The following is a 24,009-nucleotide window of genomic DNA, read 5'->3' as shown; positions in this document are numbered from 1 at the left end:
AGCAGGGGCTGCATTTAGCAGCTGCCCTGAATGCAGGGATTCTATTTTGTCTCAGTCTATACCAGCCAATCATTCAATTCACCTGCATTAAAGAAATTGTTTAACTTTTTTTAAGGTTCAGGGGTGTGCGTGCAGGTTTATTTTATAGTTAAATTGTGTGTTGCAGGGTTTGGTGTACAGATTATTTTGTCACCTAGATAATAAGCATAATACCCAAGAGCCAGTTTTTTGATTCCCAGTTTCCTCCCACTCTCCACCCACAAATAAGTCCCAGTGTCTGTTGTTCCCCTCTTTATGTTCATATGTATTCAATGTTTGGCTCCCACGCTTAAGTGAGAACATGTGGTTTTTGGTTTTATGTTCCTGTGTTAGTTCCCTTGGGATAAAGGCCTCCAGCTCCATCTGTGTTGCTGCAAAGGACATGATCTCGTTCTTTTTTAATGTCTGTATAGTATTCTATGCTGTATATGTAACACATTTTCTTTATCCAGTCTACTTTTGATGCAAATTTTAGTTGATTCTATATCTTTGCTATTGTGAGTAGTGCTTCAATGGACATATGCATGCATATATCTTTATGGTAGAACAATTTATATTCCTTTGGGTATATATCCAATAATTGGATTGTTGGGCCAAATAATAATTGTAAGTTCTTTGAGAGATCCCAAAACTGCTTTCCACAATGGTTAAACTAATGTGCAGTCTCACCAACACTGTGTAAGTGATTTTTTTCCTACAAAACGTTGGCAGCATCTTTTATTTTTGGACTTTAGTAATAGCCATTCTGACTTGTGTCAGAGGGTATCTCATTGTGGATTTAACATGAATTTCTCTAATGATCAGTGATGTTGATTATTTGTTCATATGCTTTTTGGCCACTTGAATGTCTTCTTTTGAAAAGTGTTCATGTCCTTTGACCACTTTCTAATAAGATTGTGGACAGATTCTGGATATTACACCTTTGTTGGATGTATAGTTTACAGATATTCTCATCATCACTGATCATTAGAGAAATGTAAGCTAAAACCACAATGAGATACCATCTCACGCCAGTCAGAATGGTGATTATTAAAAAGTCAGGAAACAATAGATGCTGGCGAGGCTGTGGAGAAATAGAAATGCTTTTACGCTGTTGGTGGAATTGTAAAATTAGTTCAACCACTGTGAAAGACAGTGTGGCAATTCCTCAAGGATCTAAAACCAGAAATACCATTTGACTCAGCAATCCCACTACTAGGTAGATACCCAAAGGAATATAAATGATTCTACTATAAAATCACATGTACATATATGTTTATTGCAGCACTATTTACAATAGCAAAGACTTGGAACCAACCCAAATGCTCATCGATGATAGACTGGATAAAGAAAATGTGGCACATATACACCGTGGAATGTTATGCAGCCACAAAAAAAGAGATCATGTCCTTTGCAGGGACATGGATGAAGCTGGAAGCCATCATTCTCAGCAAACTAACACAAGAACAGAAAACCAAACACCGCATGTTCTCACTCATAAGTGGGAGTTGATCGGTGAGAACACATGGACACAAGGAAGGGAGAATCACACACCAGGGCCTGCCAGAGGGTAGGGGGCAAAAGGAGGGAGAGCATTAGGACAGCTATCTAACACATGCGGGGCTTAAGACCTAGATGACGGGTTGATAGGTGCAGCAAACAACCATGGCACTTGTATACCTATGTAACAAACATGCACATTCTGCATATGCGTCCCAGAACTTAAAAGAAAAAACGTTAGTTGATATAGTTATTTAGTATAAACATATTCTTATCATCAACATTAAAATTAATTTAGGAATTTTCTGGACAGAAAAGAACTAATATGTTTTCAGTTGCCTATTATTTGATGGATATTGACTAAATCTTTTATGTACATTATCATTAATTCTTGAACAAACTCAAAATAGGCATTAGTGTTCCAAACATAGACATGAGGAAATTGAGGCTAAGAGAAGTCATGTAACGTCGTAGTTTGGTTTTTCTCAGAAGATACTCTGAGAAGAAGGTTCCAATGCATGTAATATATCAGGAAGTGCAGATCATACCAGGAGAGATTATGGAAGTGATACAGAAAAGGGTTGGCTATGAAGCCAGCATGACAGAGATCAACTGAAGCTTAAGCTAAAGGGAAATTTATCAGAAATGATGAAAAACACACAAATTAGAATTGTCCTACTTCAGGAATGAGAAAGCTGGAGTCTTCATAAATCCACTCTCCAGAATAATCAGTTGAATGTTTTTCTCTCTCTAGCATGTACAGGTGACATGACTTTCTGTATTTGCAATACAAGAGCCCTAAGGGACAGAGATGCAGATTCTGGCAGATGGAAATTGGTCCGAGCACACTAGGTTTCATGACAAACAGGTGTGGTAATGAAGACCTGTCTATGATCTACCATTTGCTCCACTCAAATCCAATCTTTGCTTCTTAAATGTGGTGGATAATCATGAATCTTAGAAGAGGAAAAGGAGGAGGAAGAGGAGGAACAGAAGGTGAGAGAGAAGAAAAAACTAAGAAAGAAATGAGAACAATAAAAATAGGAAGAAAGAGAGCAAGAGAGAGAATAAGAAAGAAAGAAGGAAGGAAGGAAGGAGAGAGAAAGAAAGAAAAGCAAAGAAAGGAAAAGAAGAGAAAAGATACTGCTGCTGTAATGGGTTCCTTCTGAGATTCATAATCTCCATCAGTTTCCACCAGTTCTATATTCCCTTCACCCCTGGCCAGCACTCTGGTTGATCTAGATAACTGCCTGAAGGAGTAGCTCAGAACTTCCTGACTAATGGATCTGACCCTCTAGTTACTATACCATTGTCCAACTGTGGTTGCTTTTGTTACTCATTTGTGTGCATCACTGTGCATGGATACACTATAAGATACTCCAGGGTTATGGGTTGAATTGTGTCCCCAAGAATTTATACTCAAATAGTGTCATTTAAATGCAATATATTAAGATGAGGTGATATTGGAATAAATTGTGCCTCTGATTCACTGTGACTGATGTCTGTATGAAAAGAGGGAATTAAAACAGGACACATAGAGAGGGAAGATGATGTAAGAGACACATGGAGGAGATAGATATCCACAGGCCAAGGAGAGCGACCTGGAACAGGCACTTCCCTCACAGCCCTCAGAGGAAAACAGCATTGCCAACACCTTAATTTTAGCCTTCAGAACTGTGAGAACATAAATTTAAGCCACTTGTCATAGTTTTTAATGGCAGTGTAATAAATTAATATATCCAGTAAATCTCTTGAGTTCCAGATACATTCTCCCTACACTATATGGCTTTGTGAAAATTATCCCTCATGAAATGGTAACTTCTTTATCTATCTGCTGCCATGCTGACATGAAGGTTCCAAATGACCAGGTTATAATTGCTGCTTTTGATTATGCCAAAAACACAATGAAGCAAATTCTATAATTTTTATTTACATACAAGTCAAAGAAAAAGCCAAAACTGACCTTCAGGATTATAACTTGATAGAGTGACTAGCTACCTTTGAAGACAAATAAGAAGATATATTGGAGGGAATTGAATTAATTTCTATTTTGTAAACTGGTAATGGAGACCTAGATGTATTTACAATATAATATTATTTGAAGGTAGAATTAATACTTTGCATTCTTCTGAGACAAATGGTATAACTTAAAAAGTTTTAAACATGGAAGACCTCAAAGAGAAATCAGGTATCATCTGAACCATCTAATTTCCTCACTGAAAACAAAGAGAGAGAGAGAGCGAGAGAGAGATGCCAATGACCGTGCCAGTAGCCTGGGTTAGGGCTAGAGCCGCAGCTCAGACTGCTTTTCCTGGACCTAGAGCAGTCATGTCACAGTAATTCCCACTCTTACATTCTCATACTGGTAAGCTCCTCAGTCCCAGGCAAATCAGGATGAATGCTCTCCCCAGCACGTAGATTACTTGAGACTTTGTGAATTCCAGTGAACTCCTCCTCTTTCTACCTGTCTGCTTTGGTTCCACTCTGCCACCTGGAGCACATTGTGCTGAAAGCCCTCTTTCCAATAGGCTTCATACAACTGGAAGAGACAGGTAAAGTAAGCTGTACAGAGAGAGATGCCTGTTAGTATTAGATCAGACTTTGGTGGGTGAACAGTCTTGGTCCCAAGCATGGATTCAATTCATCACTGTGAATATATCAGCATCATGCTTCTCCTCACAGACGCTGTCCAGTCCACATACAGCCAAAGAATTAGGCTGAGCAGAGAGAACTTCCTGAGCCTCCCTGGTCACCAGGAACTATCACATGACAAGATGATGGTCAGAGCAGGAAGCAGGTTGATGATGAGACTGCCTTCCTTTTACTTGAAACAACATTTCTATGAGTAATTCACAATTAAGAAACAGATTAAACCCTTAAAGATTCATAACATTCAGGAAATGACTTCCTCTTTGATAATCCCAAACTGACTATAGAAAACAATGTAAACAGCAACAAGGAACAGTCCTGCTGATTGGTGGAAACTTTGGAGGCCACATGTATAAAAGGTCCAGATTAGAGGGGGTCATCAAATTCTGGGAAACTCACCTCTGAACAGGATCCCACCCTCCGCCCCTGACACCATGACCCACTGCTGCTCCCCTTGCTGCCAGCCTACGTGCTGTAGGACCACCTGCTGCAGGACCACCTGCTGGAAGCCCACCTGTGTGACCACCTGCAGCAGCACACCCTGCTGCCAGCCCTCTTGCTGTGTGTCCAGCTGCTGCCAGCCTTGCTGCCGCCCAACTTGCTGTCAAAACACCTGCTGCAGGACCACCTGCTGCCAGCCCACCTGTGTGACCAGCTGCTGCCAGCCCACCTGTGTGACCAGCTGCTGCCAGCCTTCGTGCTGCAGCACGCCTTGCTGCCAGCCCACGTGCTGCGGGTCCAGCTGCTGTAGCCAAACCAGCTGTGGCCAGACCAGTTCCTGTGCACCTGTGTACTGCAGCAGAACCTGCTACCACCCCACGTGTGTCTGCCTGCCTGGTTGCCTAAACCAGAGCTGTGGATCCAGCTGCTGCCAGCCCTGCTGCCGCCCAGCCTGCTGTGAGACCACCTGCTACAGGACCACCTGCTGCCAGCCCACCTGTGTGACCACCTGCTGCCAGCCTTCTTGCTGCTGCTGATCAGCACTGCCAAGGACCACTATCCTTACACAACAACCTTCTCACTTTTTTTTTTTTTTTTTTGAAACATATTCTCACTCTGTCACCCAGGCTGGAGTGCAATAGCGTGATCTTGGCTCACTGTAACCTCTGCCTCCCAGGTTCAACCAATTATCCTGCCTCAGCCTTCAAACAAGCTGGGATTACAGGCCTGTTCCACCACGACTGGCTAATTTTTTGTATTTTTAGTAGAGACAGAGTTTCACCATATTAATCAGGCTGGTCTCAAACACCTGACCTCAAGTCATTCACCAACCTGAGCCACCCAGAATATTGGGATTACAGGCGTGAGTCACCCTGCCCAGACCCAACTAAGTTATCTTTCAGGGGACAAATTTACTTTCAAACACAGTATGCTGTCACCAATTTCTTTTTTTAATGTTTCTGCATGTTTAAAATCTTGTGAATCAGCTTCAGGGAGGGCAGAGTACTTCTTCCTGATTCTCTTTCTCCTTACACTTTGAGGATCATGTGCCAGTTTCATGTGTCCTCAATTTGGAGTCATGGTCTCAGCCTTCATTCTAAAGTCAAGAGCTTCATTCTCTGCTTCTCAGAAATTTGGATTTCTGCAACTGATCCATAATCTTTGCAATCATATTCTCATTTTCAATTTCCTCCTCATGGTTTTTAATCCTTCTTTCTTCTTTATATGATAACTCTGGACTATGTCCCTCATAGCACAGATTCTTCCCTATGTGTTACTAAATAAATTCTGAACCATCCTCCATCTCCTATGGTGTTTTGTTTTATTCTACAGAATTCCTGATAAAGGATCTACACACATATCACATGCTATACATAATATCAAATTTGATTCTGAAAACAGATGGTCATCTGTTATTACCTCAATTTTTCAGCTGAGAACAATTTAATGTGTGATTTGATGTAGCTAATAAAGGACAGACTCGGGTCCAAGGTGAGATCTTCTCTTACTGCCCAAGAACACTCCTATTTAACTCTCAGTAAAGTAGAAATGATGTTGGGATTCAGTAAGAGCAAGACATGCACTGAGTTTATTGAACATGGGCGGTATAATCTCTCATATTTGCAGATAACATTTCTGTTCACAAAGGTCTTCCCAAATTAGTTTTCCACACCTCAGTGAGCAATAGCTACATGGTATGAGAACAGGGACTGCATTTCATAGCTCCCCTGAACCTGGCTCTCTTTTCCTCTCCGCCTCTGAACAGCTATTTATTCAACTAATCTGGATCAAACATTTGTGAGAATGCACTGTGTCCCATGAAAGAGAGTCTCATTTGGGGATTTATATCGTGTAAATAATATTCTTATATGGCTTCCTTCTCCTGAATACCTCTTGACAAAGCAAAATGAAATTAAATAATTTCCTCTAAAATATGGACAATACATTAAGCCACATTAAGGGAAATTGTCCCACAAATCAAACTGTTATCAGGAAAATGAAGCAAAACAAATGTGGGGACTGAGGGACTATCCAGTGGCACGTATGGCTGTGCACAAACCGTGATCTCTGTGCCTACTAAAGGTGGAAAACAACCTTCTGTGTTTTGCGAGACAAACAGGAAGCATCTAAAGAAACCAATTCTTCTGATTTTCAGGGAAATCAGTAGAATTTAAGAAGGAGGAAAAGTGGAAGGACTTTCTCATTCCTGGAAGACACGATAGATGGAAGACTAGTACTTTTGTTCCTGAACTGAGGACGCAACTGAAGTATTCCGTCATGGAACGATGGATTGATACCGGCCCCGAGAGAATTAGAAAAGTTAGGGACCTGCGCCACCACCTTGGGACCTCTTATCAGCGTGGGATGGGTAAAAATACCTCTGATGAGCTAACAAGGTAGGTTTCCAAGACAGATGCCAACTTCTGAGGCGGTGTATCTAGAATGCTCTGAACACTCAAATCACAGATAAAAGTCACTGACTGTGATGGTCATTGTGTGATGGGGTGAAGAAGGTGAAAAACTATCACATTCTTTTGGTCAACATCAGTTTTACAATATGAGTAACTTCTGCAGACCTGGTGTACAAAAACATAACTATAGTTTTAAAAAATGTGTTATTATATACCCAAAATTTGCTAAGAAGGTAGATCTGAGGTGTTCACAACATACAAATGAAAAGGAAATTGTAAATATGTGAGCTAAGGAATATATTATGATTTCACAATAAATAGATATATCCTGAAACAATACCTCATACAGTTTAGATACAAAGAATTTTTATTTTTATTTGTCAAGTGTGTCTCAATAAAGCTAGCAAAAAAGAAGGTAGTTCATCTAGTTTATTATTATTCATGTTTTTTTATCGTCAACATTAAAACTGGAAGTTCTAGGGATATAAAAACAACTAATATGTCCTAGCTTGCCTACTATTTCATGGGCATTGACTAAATGCCTTATGGACATTATCATTCATTCTTGAAGAAACATTCAAAGTAGGTGTTAATGTTCCCAATGTAGAGATGAGAAAATTGAGGCTGAGAGAGGAAGTGTAGTATCAGAGTTTTGTTTTCCCATAACAAACACTGAGGAAAATATTCCAGTGAAAGTAGTTTGTTGAAAAGAATGGCTCACAACAGTGGATGCTGGAGAAGTGATAAAGAAAAGGGTAAATTACTAAATTAGCACCACAGTGACCAATTAAGCTGAAAACAAACAAAAAATTGTCAGAAATCATGAAAAAAACAAATTGGAATTATCCTGCTTCAGGAAGGACAAAGTTAGAGTCTTCATAAATCAACTCTCCAGAATCATTGGTTGAATGATTTCTCTGTGTGACACGCACAGGTGACTTGACTTTCTTCAGGTGCAATACAAGAGCCCTTAGGCACAGAGTTGCAGATTCTGGCAAATGCATGTTGGTCTGAGTACACTAAGATCCAAGATACAGGGGTGGGATAATGAAATCTTAGCTACAATCTACCATTTGCACCACACAGACCCAAACTTTGCTTCTTAAATGTGGTAAGCAACCACAAAGGCTAGAAGAAGGAAGACAAGGAGGAGAGGAAGAGGAGAAAGAGGAAGAACAGGAGATGAGAGGAGGAAGACAGAAAGATGAAAGAGAGATGGAAGGGAGGGAAGGAAGGAAGGTAGGACGGAAGGAGGGAGGGAGGGAGAAATGGAGGGAAGGAGGGAGGGCGGGAGAGAAGGAAACAAAGATAGAGGAAAGAAAGAAGAAAAGAAAGAAAGGAAGGAGGAAAGAAATGAGGGAGGGTAGGAGCAAGGGACGGAAGGGAGGAAGAGAGAAAGCAAGAGAGGGAGGGAAGGAGAGAAGGAAGGCAGGAGAGAAGGATGGAAGGATGGAAGAAAGGAAGGAAGGAAAGAAGGGATGAGGGAAAAACTAAGAAGCTAAGGAAAGAGAGGAAAGGGAGAGAGATATAAAATGAAGGCCAAAGGAACAAGCCACAGTTACTGCTACTATAATAAAGGGCACCTGAGGCTCAAAATCTCCACAAATTACCACAAGTTCTATACTTCTTTCATCACTGTTTGTTGCTCTAGATACTTTCCTGAAAGAGTAAACCAGACCTACCTGTCTGAAAGGTCTGAGCTGCTAGTTACTGTACCATTGTCCACCGTGATTGCTGTTTTCACTCGTGGGTGGTTATCACCGGGCATGGACACACTATGAGAGTCTTCAGTCTTAGGGGTTGACTTGTGTCTCCACAAATTCATACTCAAATAGAGTCATTGAAAATGTAATTAGTTAAGATCAGGACATACTGGAATCAGTTAGGCCTCTGATTCAATATGACTGATACCTGTATAGAATGGGGAAGTCCAGAGGCAGTGTGCCTCAAGAAGGAAGCTAAGAGACACATGGAGAAGACACACATCTACAAGTCAAGGAGGACACCTGAAACGGATACTTTCCTTACAGTCTTCAGGCAAAAACAACCTTGTCCGCACCTGAAATCCAGACTGCTGGCCTTCAGAACTATGAGAGAATACATTTAAGCCACTTGGTTTGTAGTAGTTTATCATGGCAGTGCTAGTAAATTAATATATTCAGTAAATCTCCTGAGCTACAGAGAGAATCCCCTACATTCTCCGACTTCAGGATAATAGCTCCTCATCAAATAGGAACTCTGTTCTTTGCCCTCCGATCTGCTGACATGAAGAGTGTAAAATGACTAGGCAATAATTATTACTTTTGATTATGCAAAAGAAATAGAGAAGGAAATATTCTCATTTTAATTCACACTGAAGTAAAAAAGAAAAAGTCAAATTGAACTACAGTGTTACAACTTGATAGAGGGATTATCTGTTTTGGGTAATGAGTAAGAGAATATAATCTAAAGGGAATGGGATTAATTTCTGTTTCCTAACCTGGTAGTGGGATCACAGATGTATTTACAAAGTTATCTCAAGTTGGAAATTCATAATTTGCATTCTTCCTAAACGAATTGTGTACCCGAAAAATGTTTAAATATGTTACAACTCCAAGACGAATCAGGTGTCATCTCAACTCACCTAATTCCTTCATTAAAAGAAATACAGAAGAAATGGCACTGACTGTGCTGGTAACCAGGCTTAGGGCTGAGCCACGGCTCATGCAGGTTGGCCTCAATCTAAAGCGGTTATGTCATACAAAGTCCTACATTCTATTCCTGGTAAGCCCCTCACTCCCAGACAAAGCAGGATGAATGGTCACCCCAGGGCAAAGATTGCTTGACGCTATCTAAATCCCAGCGGACTTCTCTTTGTACCCATCTACTTCCATTCTGCTCTGTCACATAGAACACACTGTGCCAAACACCCTCTTCCCAAGTGATTTTGATGGAACTGAAAGACACAGGTGGTGTGTGTTCTACACAGAGATGCCTGTTAGACTTGTATCAGACTTTGGTGGCTGAGCAGTTTTGAGCACAGACATGGGTTCCTTTGGTCACTGTAAAAATATGAGCATCACACTTTTCCCCGCAGACATTTCCCAATCTACATACAGCCAATGAAGGGCGTAGGTAGAGCGAACTTGAGCCTCCCCAGTCACCAGGAACTATCACATGACCAGAAGACGGTCAGAGCAGGAACCATGCTAATGATGACACGGGCTGCCTTTTATCTGAAACAGAGTTTCTGTGAGTAATTCACAATTAAGAAACAGATTAAACCCTTACTTTCAAAAGATTCATAAGATTTCAAAAACAACTTCCCCTCTGACAATCGCAAACGGACCGTGGAAAACAATGTAAACAGCAACAAGGAAAAGTCCTGCTGATTGGTGGAAACATCGGAGGCCACATGTATAAAAGGCCCAGATTGGAAGGAGTCACCAGATTCTGGGAAACTCACCTCTGAACAGGAGCCCACCCTCCACCCCTGACACCATGACCCACTGCTGCTCCCCTTGCTGCCAGCCTACGTGCTGTAGGACCACCTGCTGCAGGACCACCTGCTGGAAGCCCACCTGTGTGACCAGCTGCTGCCAGCCCACCTGTGTGACCACATGCAGCAGCACACCCTGCTGCCAGCCCTCCTGCTGTGTGTCCAGCTGCTGCCAGCCTTGCTGCCGCCCAACATGCTGTCAAAACACCTGCTGCAGGACCACCTGCTGGAAGCCCACCTGTGTGACCACCTGCAGCAGCACACCCTGTTGCCAGCCCTCCTGCTGTGTGTCCAGCTGCTGCCAGCCTTGCTGCCGCCCAACATGCTGTCAAAACACCTGCTGCAGGACCACCTGCTACCAGCCCACCTGTGTGACCAGCTGCTGCCAGCCTTCCTGCTGCTGATCAGCACTGCCAAGGACCATCATCCTTACACAGCAACCTTCTGACTTTTTTTTTCTGAGACAGAGTCTCACTCTGTCACCCAGGCTGGAGTGTAGTAGCGTGATCTTGGCTCACTGTAACCTCTGCCTCCCAGGTTCAACCAATTATCCTGCCTCAGCCTCCCAACTAGCTGGGATTACAGGCCTGTTCCACCACACCTGGCTAATTTTTTGTATTTTTAGTAGAGACACAGTTTCACCATGTTGATCAGGCTGGTCTCAAACACCTGACGTCAAGTGATCCACCCACCTCGGCCCCCCAAAATGCTGGGATTACAGGCATGATCCACCGTGCCCAGCCCCAACTGACTTATCTTTCAGGGGACAAATTTACTTTCAAACACAGTAGGCTCTCACCAATTTCTTTTTTTATTTTGTGCATGTTTAAAATCCTGTGAATCAGCTTCAGGGAGGGCAGAGTACTTCTTCCTGATTCTCTTTCTCCTTACACTTTGAGGATCACGTGCCAGCTTCCTGTGTCCTCAGTTTGGAGTCATGGTCTCAGTCTTGACTCTAAAGTCAAGAGCTTCATTCTCTGCTTCTCAGAAATTTGGATTTCTGCAACTGATCCATAATCTATGCAATCATACTTTCATTTTCAATTTCCTCCTGATGGTTTCTTACCCTTCTTTCTTCTTCTTATGATAACTCTGGACTACGTCCCTCATAGCAGGGATACTTACCTATACGTTTCTGAATAAATTCTGAACCATCCTCCATCTCGTATGGTGTTTTGTCTTATTCTACAGAATTCCTGATGAAAGATCTTCACACATATTGCATGCTATACGTAATATCCAATTTGATTCTGAAAACAGATGCTCATGTGTTATTACCTCAATTTTTCAGCTGAGAACAATTTGATGTGTGATTTGATGTAGCTAATAAAGGACAGACTCGGGTCCAAGGTGAGATCTTCTCTTACTGCCCAAGAACACTCCTATTTAACTCTCAGTAAAGTAGAAATGATGTTGGGATTCAGTGAGAGCAAGACATGCACTGAGTTTATTGAACATGGGCGGTGTAATCTCTCATATTTGCAGATAACATTTCTGTTCACAAAGGTCTTCCCAAATTAGTTTTCCACACCTCAGTGAGCAATAGCTACATGGTATGAGAACAGGGACTGCATTTCATAGCTCCCCTGAATCTGGCTCTCTTTTCCTCTCCGCCTCTGACCAGCTATTTATTCAATTAATCTGCGTCAAGCATTTGTGAGAATGCACTGTGTCCCATGAAAGAGAGTCTGATCTGAGAATTTATATCATGTAAATACTACTCTCATGTGGCTTCCTTCTCCCGAATACCTGTTGATAAAGCAAAATGATATTAAGTTATTTCCTCTAAAATGTGGACAATACATTAAGCCACAGTAAGTCAAATTGTCCCTCAAATCAAACTGTTATCAGGAAAATGAAGCAAAACAAATGTGGGGACTGAGGGACTATCCAATGGCACGTATGGCTGTGCACAAACCGTGATCTCTGTGCCTACTAAAGGTGGAAAACAACCTTCTGTGTTTTGCGAGACAAACAGGAAGCATCTAAAGAAACCAATTCTTCTGATTTTCAGGGAAATCAGTAGAATTTAAGAAGGAGGAAAAGTGGAAGGACTTTCTCATTCCTGGAAGACACGATAGATGGAAGACTAGTACTTTTGTTCCTGAACTGAGGACGCAACTGAAGTATGCCGTCATGGAACGATGGATTGATACCGGCCCCGAGAGAATTAGAAAAGTTAGGGACCTGGGCCACCATCTTGGGACCTCCTACCAGCGTGGGATGGGTAAAAGTACCTCTGATGAGCTACCAATGTAGGTTTCCAGGACAGATGCCAACTTCTGAGGCGGTGTATCCAGAACGCTCTGAAGACTCAGCTAAGAGACGAAAGTCACTGACTGTGATGGTCATTGTGTGATGGGGTGAAGAAGGTGAAGACCTATCACATTCTTTTGACCAACATCAGTTTTGCAAGATGAGTAACTTCTGCAGATCTAGCGTACAACAACGTGACTATAGTTAACAAAGATGTTTTATTGTGTACCCGAAATTTGCTAAGAAGGTAGATCTGAGGTGTTCACACCATACAAATGAAAAGGAAATTGTGACCATGTGAGCTAAGGAATATATTACGATTTCACAATAAATATATATATCCTGAAACGTCACCTCATACACATTAAATATACACAATTTTTACTTTTATTTGTCAGGTGTGCCTCAATAAAGCTAGTGAAAAAGAAGTTAGTTCATCTAGCTAATTATGATTCATGTTATCTTATCTTCAACATTAAAACTGGAAGTTCTATGGACCAAAAAACAACGAATATGTCCTAGCTTGCCTGCTATTTCATGGGCATTGACTAAACGCCTTATGGACATTATCATTCATTCCTGAAGAAACATTCAAAGTAGGTGTTCATGTTCCCAATGTAGAGATGAGAAAATTGAGGCTGTGAGAGGAAATGTAATATCAGAGTTTGGTTTTCCCATAACAAACGCTGAGAAAAGTATTCCAGGGAAAGTAGTTTTTTGAAAAGTGCCGATCACACCTGTAGATGCTGGAGAAGTGATACAGAAAACAGTACACTGATAAATTAGTATCACAGTGACCAACTAAAGCTTAAAGCCAACAAAATATTGTCAGAAATGATGGAAAGAAACAAATTAGAATGATCCTACTTCAGGAAGGACAAAGTTAGAGTCTTCATAAATCAACTCTCCAGAATCATTGGTTGAATGATTTCTCTGGGTGACACGCACAGGTGACTTGACTTTCTTCGGTTGCAATACAAGAGCCCTTAGGCACAGAGTTGCAGATTCTGGCAAATGCATGTTGGTCTGAGTACACTAAGATCCAAGATACAGGGTGGGATAATGAAATCTTAGCTACAATCTACCATTTGCTCCACACAGACCCAAACTTTGCTTCTTAAATGTGGTAAGCAACCACAAAGCCTAGAAGAAGGAAGACAAGGAGGAGAGGAAGAGGAGAAAGAGGAAGAACAGGAGATGAGAGGAGGAAGACAGAAAGATGAAAGAGAGATGGAAGGGAGGGAAGGAAGGAAGGTAGGACGGAAGGAGGGAGGGAGGGAGAAATGGAGGGAAGGAGGGAGGGCGGGAGAGAAGGAAACAAAGATAGAGGAAAGAAAGAAGAAAAGAAAGAAAGGAAGGAGGAAAGAAATGAGGGAGGGTAGGAGCAAGGGACGGAAGGGAGGAAGAGAGAAAGCAAGAGAGGGAGGGAAGGAGAGAAGGAAGGCAGGAGAGAAGGATGGAAGGATGGAAGAAAGGAAGGAAGGAAAGAAGGGATGAGGGAAAAACTAAGAAGCTAAGGAAAGAGAGGAAAGGGAGAGAGATATAAAATGAAGGCCAATGGAACAAGCCACAGTTACTGCTACTATAATAAAGGGCACCTGAGACTCAAAATCTCCACAAATTACCACAAGTTCTATACTTCCTTCATCACTGTCCAGCATTTTGTTGCTCTAGATACTTTCCTGAACGAGTAAACCAGACCTACCTGTCTGAAAGGTCTGAGCTGCTAGTTACTGTACCATTGTCCACCGTGATTGCTGTTTTCACTCGTGGGTGGTTATCACCGGGCATGGACACACTATGAGAGTCTTCAGTCTTAGGGGTTGACTTGTGTCTCCACAAATTCATACTCAAATAGAGTCATTGAAAATGTAATTAGTTAAGATCAGGACATACTGGAATCAGTTAGGCCTCTGATTCAATATGACTGATACCTGTATAGAATGGGGAAGTCCAGAGGCAGTGTGCCTCAAGAAGGAAGCTAAGAGACACATGGAGAAGACACACATCTACAAGTCAAGGAGGACACCTGAAACGGATACTTTCCTTACAGTCTTCAGGCAAAAACAACCTTGTCCGCACCTGAAATCCAGACTGCTGGCCTTCAGAACTATGAGAGAATACATTTAAGCCACTTGGTTTGTAGTAGTTTATCATGGCAGTGCTAGTAAATCAATATATTCAGTAAATCTCCTGAGCTACAGAGAGAATCCCCTACATTCTCCGACTTCAGGATAATAGCTCCTCATCAAATAGGAACTCTGTTCTTTGCCCTCCGATCTGCTGACATGAAGAGTGTAAAATGACTAGGCAATAATTATTACTTTTGATTATGCAAAAGAAATAGAGAAGGAAATATTCTCATTTTAATTCACACTGAAGTAAAAAAGAAAAAGTCAAATTGAACTACAGTGTTACGACTTGATAGAGGGATTATCTGTTTTGGGTAATGAGTAAGAGAATACAATCTAAAGGGAATGGGATTAATTTCTGTTTCCTAACCTGGTAGTGGGATCACAGATGTATTGACAAAATTATCTCAAGTTGGAAATTCATAATTTGCATTCTTCCTAAACGAATTGTGTACCCGAAAAATGTTTAAATATGTTACAACTCCAAGACGAATCAGGTGTCATCTCAACTCACCTAATTCCTTCATTAAAAGAAATACAGAAGAAATGGCACTGACTGTGCTGGTAACCAGGCTTAGGGCTGAGCCACGGCTCATGCAGGTTGGCCTCGATCTAAAGCGGTTATGTCATACAAAGTCCTACATTCTATTCCTGGTAAGCCCCTCACTCCCAGACAAAGCAGGATGAATGGTCTCCCCAGGGCAAAGATTGCTTGACGCTATCTAAATCCCAGTGGACTTCTCTTTGTACCCATCTACTTCCATTCTGCTCTGTCACATAGAACACACTGTGCCAAACACCCTCTTCCCAAGTGATTTTGATGGAACTGAAAGACACAGGTGGTGTGTGTTCTACACAGAGATGCCTGTTAGACTTGAATCAGACTTTGGTGGCTGAGCAGTTTTGAGCACAGACATGGGTTCCTTTGGTCACTGTAAAAATATGAGCATCACACTTTTCCCCGCAGACATTTCCCAATCTACATACAGCCAATGAAGGGCGTAGGTAGAGCGAACTTGAGCCTCCCCAGTCACCAGGAACTATCACATGACCAGAAGACGGTCAGAGCAGGAACCATGCTAATGATGACACGGGCTGCCTTTTATCTGAAACAGAGTTTCTGTGAGTAATTCACAATTAAGAAACAGATTAAACCCTTACTTTCAAAAGATTCATAAGATTTCAAAAACAACTTCCCCTCTGACAATCGCAAACGGACCGTGGAAAACAATGTAAACAGCAACAAGGAAAAGTCCTGCTGATTGGTGGAAACATCGGAGGCCACATGTATAAAAGGCCCAGATTGGAAGGAGTCACCAGATTCTGGGAAACTCACCTCTGAACAGGAGCCCACCCTCCACCCCTGACACCATGACCCACTGCTGCTCCCCTTGCTGCCAGCCTACGTGCTGTAGGACCACCTGCTGCAGGACCACCTGCTGGAAGCCCACCTGTGTGACCAGCTGCTGCCAGCCCACCTGTGTGACCACATGCAGCAGCACACCCTGCTGCCAGCCCTCCTGCTGTGTGTCCAGCTGCTGCCAGCCTTGCTGCCGCCCAACATGCTGTCAAAACACCTGCTGCAGGACCACCTGCTGGAAGCCCACCTGTGTGACCACCTGCAGCAGCACACCCTGTTGCCAGCCCTCCTGCTGTGTGTCCAGCTGCTGCCAGCCTTGCTGCCGCCCAACATGCTGTCAAAACACCTGCTGCAGGACCACCTGCTACCAGCCCACCTGTGTGACCAGCTGCTGCCAGCCTTCCTGCTGCTGATCAGCACTGCCAAGGACCATCATCCTTACACAGCAACCTTCTGACTTTTTTTTTCTGAGACAGAGTCTCACTCTGTCACCCAGGCTGGAGTGTAGTAGCGTGATCTTGGCTCACTGTAACCTCTGCCTCCCAGGTTCAACCAATTATCCTGCCTCAGCCTCCCAACTAGCTGGGATTACAGGCCTGTTCCACCACACCTGGCTAATTTTTTGTATTTTTAGTAGAGACACAGTTTCACCATGTTGATCAGGCTGGTCTCAAACACCTGACGTCAAGTGATCCACCCACCTCGGCCCCCCAAAATGCTGGGATTACAGGCATGATCCACCGTGCCCAGCCCCAACTGACTTATCTTTCAGGGGACAAATTTACTTTCAAACACAGTAGGCTCTCACCAATTTCTTTTTTTATTTTGTGCATGTTTAAAATCCTGTGAATCAGCTTCAGGGAGGGCAGAGTACTTCTTCCTGATTCTCTTTCTCCTTACACTTTGAGGATCACGTGCCAGCTTCCTGTGTCCTCAGTTTGGAGTCATGGTCTCAGTCTTGACTCTAAAGTCAAGAGCTTCATTCTCTGCTTCTCAGAAATTTGGATTTCTGCAACTGATCCATAATCTATGCAATCATACTTTCATTTTCAATTTCCTCCTGATGGTTTCTTACCCTTCTTTCTTCTTCTTATGATAACTCTGGACTACGTCCCTCATAGCAGGGATACTTACCTATACGTTTCTGAATAAATTCTGAACCATCCTCCATCTCGTATGGTGTTTTGTCTTATTCTACAGAATTCCTGATGAAAGATCTTCACACATATTGCATGCTATACGTAATATCCAATTTGATTCTGAAAACAGATGCTCATGTGTTATTACCTCAATTTTTCAGCTGAGAACAATTTGATGTGTGATTTGATGTAGCTAATAAAGGACAGACTCGGGTCCAAGGTGAGATCTTCTCTTACTGCCCAAGAACACTCCTATTTAACTCTCAGTAAAGTAGAAATGATGTTGGGATTCAGTGAGAGCAAGACATGCACTGAGTTTATTGAACATGGGCGGTGTAATCTCTCATATTTGCAGATAACATTTCTGTTCACAAAGGTCTTCCCAAATTAGTTTTCCACACCTCAGTGAGCAATAGCTACATGGTATGAGAACAGGGACTGCATTTCATAGCTCCCCTGAATCTGGCTCTCTTTTCCTCTCCGCCTCTGACCAGCTATTTATTCAATTAATCTGCGTCAAGCATTTGTGAGAATGCACTGTGTCCCATGAAAGAGAGTCTGATCTGAGAATTTATATCATGTAAATACTACTCTCATGTGGCTTCCTTCTCCCGAATACCTGTTGATAAAGCAAAATGATATTAAGTTATTTCCTCTAAAATGTGGACAATACATTAAGCCACAGTAAGTCAAATTGTCCCTCAAATCAAACTGTTATCAGGAAAATGAAGCAAAACAAATGTGGGGACTGAGGGACTATCCAATGGCACGTATGGCTGTGCACAAACCGTGATCTCTGTGCCTACTAAAGGTGGAAAACAACCTTCTGTGTTTTGCGAGACAAACAGGAAGCATCTAAAGAAACCAATTCTTCTGATTTTCAGGGAAATCAGTAGAATTTAAGAAGGAGGAAAAGTGGAAGGACTTTCTCATTCCTGGAAGACACGATAGATGGAAGACTAGTACTTTTGTTCCTGAACTGAGGACGCAACTGAAGTATGCCGTCATGGAACGATGGATTGATACCGGCCCCGAGAGAATTAGAAAAGTTAGGGACCTGGGCCACCATCTTGGGACCTCCTACCAGCGTGGGATGGGTAAAAGTACCTCTGATGAGCTACCAATGTAGGTTTCCAGGACAGATGCCAACTTCTGAGGCGGTGTATCCAGAACGCTCTGAAGACTCAGCTAAGAGACGAAAGTCACTGACTGTGATGGTCATTGTGTGATGGGGTGAAGAAGGTGAAGACCTATCACATTCTTTTGACCAACATCAGTTTTGCAAGATGAGTAACTTCTGCAGATCTAGCGTACAACAACGTGACTATAGTTAACAAAGATGTTTTATTGTGTACCCGAAATTTGCTAAGAAGGTAGATCTGAGGTGTTCACACCATACAAATGAAAAGGAAATTGTGACCATGTGAGCTAAGGAATATATTACGATTTCACAATAAATATATATATCCTGAAACGTCACCTCATACACATTAAATATACACAATTTTTACTTTTATTTGTCAGGTGTGCCTCAATAAAGCTAGTGAAAAAGAAGTTAGTTCATCTAGCTAATTATGATTCATGTTATCTTATCTTCAACATTAAAACTGGAAGTTCTATGGACCAAAAAACAACGAATATGTCCTAGCTTGCCTGCTATTTCATGGGCATTGACTAAACGCCTTATGGACATTATCATTCATTCCTGAAGAAACATTCAAAGTAGGTGTTCATGTTCCCAATGTAGAGATGAGAAAATTGAGGCTGTGAGAGGAAATGTAATATCAGAGTTTGGTTTTCCCATAACAAACGCTGAGAAAAGTATTCCAGGGAAAGTAGTTTTTTGAAAAGTGCCGATCACACCTGTAGATGCTGGAGAAGTGATACAGAAAACAGTACACTGATAAATTAGTATCACAGTGACCAACTAAAGCTTAAAGCCAACAAAATATTGTCAGAAATGATGGAAAGAAACAAATTAGAATGATCCTACTTCAGGAAGGACAAAGTTAGAGTCTTCATAAATCAACTCTCCAGAATCATTGGTTGAATGATTTCTCTGGGTGACACGCACAGGTGACTTGACTTTCTTCGGTTGCAATACAAGAGCCCTTAGGCACAGAGTTGCAGATTCTGGCAAATGCATGTTGGTCTGAGTACACTAAGATCCAAGATACAGGGTGGGATAATGAAATCTTAGCTACAATCTACCATTTGCTCCACACAGACCCAAACTTTGCTTCTTAAATGTGGTAAGCAACCACAAAGCCTAGAAGAAGGAAGACAAGGAGGAGAGGAAGAGGAGAAAGAGGAAGAACAGGAGATGAGAGGAGGAAGACAGAAAGATGAAAGAGAGATGGAAGGGAGGGAAGGAAGGAAGGTAGGACGGAAGGAGGGAGGGAGGGAGAAATGGAGGGAAGGAGGGAGGGCGGGAGAGAAGGAAACAAAGATAGAGGAAAGAAAGAAGAAAAGAAAGAAAGGAAGGAGGAAAGAAATGAGGGAGGGTAGGAGCAAGGGACGGAAGGGAGGAAGAGAGAAAGCAAGAGAGGGAGGGAAGGAGAGAAGGAAGGCAGGAGAGAAGGATGGAAGGATGGAAGAAAGGAAGGAAGGAAAGAAGGGATGAGGGAAAAACTAAGAAGCTAAGGAAAGAGAGGAAAGGGAGAGAGATATAAAATGAAGGCCAATGGAACAAGCCACAGTTACTGCTACTATAATAAAGGGCACCTGAGACTCAAAATCTCCACAAATTACCACAAGTTCTATACTTCCTTCATCACTGTCCAGCATTTTGTTGCTCTAGATACTTTCCTGAACGAGTAAACCAGACCTACCTGTCTGAAAGGTCTGAGCTGCTAGTTACTGTACCATTGTCCACCGTGATTGCTGTTTTCACTCGTGGGTGGTTATCACCGGGCATGGACACACTATGAGAGTCTTCAGTCTTAGGGGTTGACTTGTGTCTCCACAAATTCATACTCAAATAGAGTCATTGAAAATGTAATTAGTTAAGATCAGGACATACTGGAATCAGTTAGGCCTCTGATTCAATATGACTGATACCTGTATAGAATGGGGAAGTCCAGAGGCAGTGTGCCTCAAGAAGGAAGCTAAGAGACACATGGAGAAGACACACATCTACAAGTCAAGGAGGACACCTGAAACGGATACTTTCCTTACAGTCTTCAGGCAAAAACAACCTTGTCCGCACCTGAAATCCAGACTGCTGGCCTTCAGAACTATGAGAGAATACATTTAAGCCACTTGGTTTGTAGTAGTTTATCATGGCAGTGCTAGTAAATCAATATATTCAGTAAATCTCCTGAGCTACAGAGAGAATCCCCTACATTCTCCGACTTCAGGATAATAGCTCCTCATCAAATAGGAACTCTGTTCTTTGCCCTCCGATCTGCTGACATGAAGAGTGTAAAATGACTAGGCAATAATTATTACTTTTGATTATGCAAAAGAAATAGAGAAGGAAATATTCTCATTTTAATTCACACTGAAGTAAAAAAGAAAAAGTCAAATTGAACTACAGTGTTACGACTTGATAGAGGGATTATCTGTTTTGGGTAATGAGTAAGAGAATACAATCTAAAGGGAATGGGATTAATTTCTGTTTCCTAACCTGGTAGTGGGATCACAGATGTATTGACAAAATTATCTCAAGTTGGAAATTCATAATTTGCATTCTTCCTAAACGAATTGTGTACCCGAAAAATGTTTAAATATGTTACAACTCCAAGACGAATCAGGTGTCATCTCAACTCACCTAATTCCTTCATTAAAAGAAATACAGAAGAAATGGCACTGACTGTGCTGGTAACCAGGCTTAGGGCTGAGCCACGGCTCATGCAGGTTGGCCTCGATCTAAAGCGGTTATGTCATACAAAGTCCTACATTCTATTCCTGGTAAGCCCCTCACTCCCAGACAAAGCAGGATGAATGGTCTCCCCAGGGCAAAGATTGCTTGACGCTATCTAAATCCCAGTGGACTTCTCTTTGTACCCATCTACTTCCATTCTGCTCTGTCACATAGAACACACTGTGCCAAACACCCTCTTCCCAAGTGATTTTGATGGAACTGAAAGACACAGGTGGTGTGTGTTCTACACAGAGATGCCTGTTAGACTTGAATCAGACTTCGGTGGCTGAGCAGTTTTGAGCACAGACATGGGTTCCTTTGGTCACTGTAAAAATATGAGCATCACACTTTTCCCCGCAGACATTTCCCAATCTACATACAGCCAATGAAGGGCGTAGGTAGAGCGAACTTGAGCCTCCCCAGTCACCAGGAACTATCACATGACCAGAAGACGGTCAGAGCAGGAACCATGCTAATGATGACACGGGCTGCCTTTTATCTGAAACAGAGTTTCTGTGAGTAATTCACAATTAAGAAACAGATTAAACCCTTACTTTCAAAAGATTCATAAGATTTCAAAAACAACTTCCCCTCTGACAATCGCAAACGGACCGTGGAAAACAATGTAAACAGCAACAAGGAAAAGTCCTGCTGATTGGTGGAAACATCGGAGGCCACATGTATAAAAGGCCCAGATTGGAAGGAGTCACCAGATTCTGGGAAACTCACCTCTGAACAGGAGCCCACCCTCCACCCCTGACACCATGACCCACTGCTGCTCCCCTTGCTGCCAGCCTACGTGCTGTAGGACCACCTGCTGCAGGACCACCTGCTGGAAGCCCACCTGTGTGACCAGCTGCTGCCAGCCCACCTGTGTGACCACATGCAGCAGCACACCCTGCTGCCAGCCCTCCTGCTGTGTGTCCAGCTGCTGCCAGCCTTGCTGCCGCCCAACATGCTGTCAAAACACCTGCTGCAGGACCACCTGCTGGAAGCCCACCTGTGTGACCACCTGCAGCAGCACACCCTGTTGCCAGCCCTCCTGCTGTGTGTCCAGCTGCTGCCAGCCTTGCTGCCGCCCAACATGCTGTCAAAACACCTGCTGCAGGACCACCTGCTACCAGCCCACCTGTGTGACCAGCTGCTGCCAGCCTTCCTGCTGCTGATCAGCACTGCCAAGGACCATCATCCTTACACAGCAACCTTCTGACTTTTTTTTCTGAGACAGAGTCTCACTCTGTCACCCAGGCTGGAGTGTAGTAGCGTGATCTTGGCTCACTGTAACCTCTGCCTCCCAGGTTCAACCAATTATCCTGCCTCAGCCTCCCAACTAGCTGGGATTACAGGCCTGTTCCACCACACCTGGCTAATTTTTTGTATTTTTAGTAGAGACACAGTTTCACCATGTTGATCAGGCTGGTCTCAAACACCTGACGTCAAGTGATCCACCCAACTCGACCCCCCAAAATGCTGGGATTACAGGCATGATCCACCGTGCCCAGCCCCAACTGACTTATCTTTCAGGGGACAAATTTACTTTCAAACACAGTAGGCTCTCACCAATTTCTTTTTTTATTTTCTGCATGTTTAAAATCTTGTGAATCAGCTTCAGGGAGGGCAGAGTACTTCTTCCTGATTCTCTTTCTCCTTACACTTTGAGGATCACGTGCCAGCTTCCTGTGTCCTCAGTTTGGAGTCATGGTCTCAGTCTTGACTCTAAAGTCAAGAGCTTCATTCTCTGCTTCTCAGAAATTTGGATTTCTGCAACTGATCCATAATCTATGCAATCATACTTTCATTTTCAATTTCCTCCTGATGGTTTCTTACCCTTCTTTCTTCTTCTTATGATAACTCTGGACTACGTCCCTCATAGCAGGGATACTTACCTATACGTTTCTGAATAAATTCTGAACCATCCTCCATCTCGTATGGTGTTTTGTCTTATTCTACAGAATTCCTGATGAAAGATCTTCACACATATTGCATGCTATACGTAATATCCAATTTGATTCTGAAAACAGATGCTCATGTGTTATTACCTCAATTTTTCAGCTGAGAACAATTTGATGTGTGATTTGATGTAGCTAATAAAGGACAGACTCGGGTCCAAGGTGAGATCTTCTCTTACTGCCCAAGAACACTCCTATTTAACTCTCAGTAAAGTAGAAATGATGTTGGGATTCAGTGAGAGCAAGACATGCACTGAGTTTATTGAACATGGGCGGTGTAATCTCTCATATTTGCAGATAACATTTCTGTTCACAAAGCTCTTCCCAAACTCGTTTTCCACACCTCAGTGAGCAATAGCTACATGGTATGAGAACAGGGACTGCATTTCATAGCTCCCCTGAATCTGGCTCTCTTTTCCTCTCCGCCTCTGACCAGCTATTTATTCAATTGATCTGCGTCAAGCATTTGTGAGAATGCACTGTGTCCCATGAAAGAGAGTCTGATCTGAGAATTTATATCATGTAAATACTACTCTCATGTGGCTTCCTTCTCCCGAATACCTGTTGATAAAGCAAAATGATATTAAGTTATTTCCTCTAAAATGTGGACAATACATTAAGCCACAGTAAGTCAAATTGTCCCTCAAATCAAACTGTTATCAGGAAAATGAAGCAAAACAAATGTGGGGACTGAGGGACTATCCAATGGCACGTATGGCTGTGCACAAACCGTGATCTCTGTGCCTACTAAAGGTGGAAAACAACCTTCTGTGTTTTGCGAGACAAACAGGAAGCATCTAAAGAAACCAAT

The 24,009-nt window shown here is 42.5% G+C and overlaps 4 protein-coding genes across 4 annotated transcripts; all 4 read left to right on the top strand.

The window, feature by feature from the left end:
- Positions 1-4,601: 4,601 nt before the first annotated feature.
- On the top strand, positions 4,602-5,144 carry LOC105710579 (keratin-associated protein 9-2-like). Its single transcript, XM_012442962.2, has one exon. It carries the CDS (start codon positions 4,602-4,604, stop codon positions 5,142-5,144), a length of 543 nt encoding a protein of 180 aa, XP_012298385.2.
- Positions 5,145-10,499: 5,355 nt separating this feature from the next.
- Positions 10,500-10,901, top strand: LOC135268120 (keratin-associated protein 9-2-like). The gene has a single exon (XM_064369695.1). It carries the CDS (start codon positions 10,500-10,502, stop codon positions 10,899-10,901), a length of 402 nt encoding a protein of 133 aa, XP_064225765.1.
- Positions 10,902-16,256: 5,355 nt separating this feature from the next.
- Positions 16,257-16,658, top strand: LOC135271652 (keratin-associated protein 9-2-like). The gene has a single exon (XM_064369178.1). It carries the CDS (start codon positions 16,257-16,259, stop codon positions 16,656-16,658), a length of 402 nt encoding a protein of 133 aa, XP_064225248.1.
- A 5,355-nt stretch (positions 16,659-22,013) lies between these two features.
- Positions 22,014-22,415, top strand: LOC135271651 (keratin-associated protein 9-2-like). The gene has a single exon (XM_064369177.1). The coding sequence runs from the start codon at positions 22,014-22,016 to the stop codon at positions 22,413-22,415; it is 402 nt and encodes a 133-aa protein (XP_064225247.1).
- The last annotated feature ends 1,594 nt before the right edge of the window (positions 22,416-24,009 follow it).

This window comes from Aotus nancymaae, unplaced genomic scaffold (assembly GCF_030222135.1).
Source record: "Aotus nancymaae isolate 86718 unplaced genomic scaffold, 86718_ANA_hifiasm-v0.15.2.pri h1tg000089l, whole genome shotgun sequence".
In the NCBI taxonomy this organism is placed as follows: Eukaryota; Metazoa; Chordata; class Mammalia; order Primates; family Aotidae; genus Aotus; species Aotus nancymaae.
The sequence above is the reverse complement of the archived record's forward strand: the minus strand, read 5'-3'. Positions and strand labels throughout refer to the sequence as shown.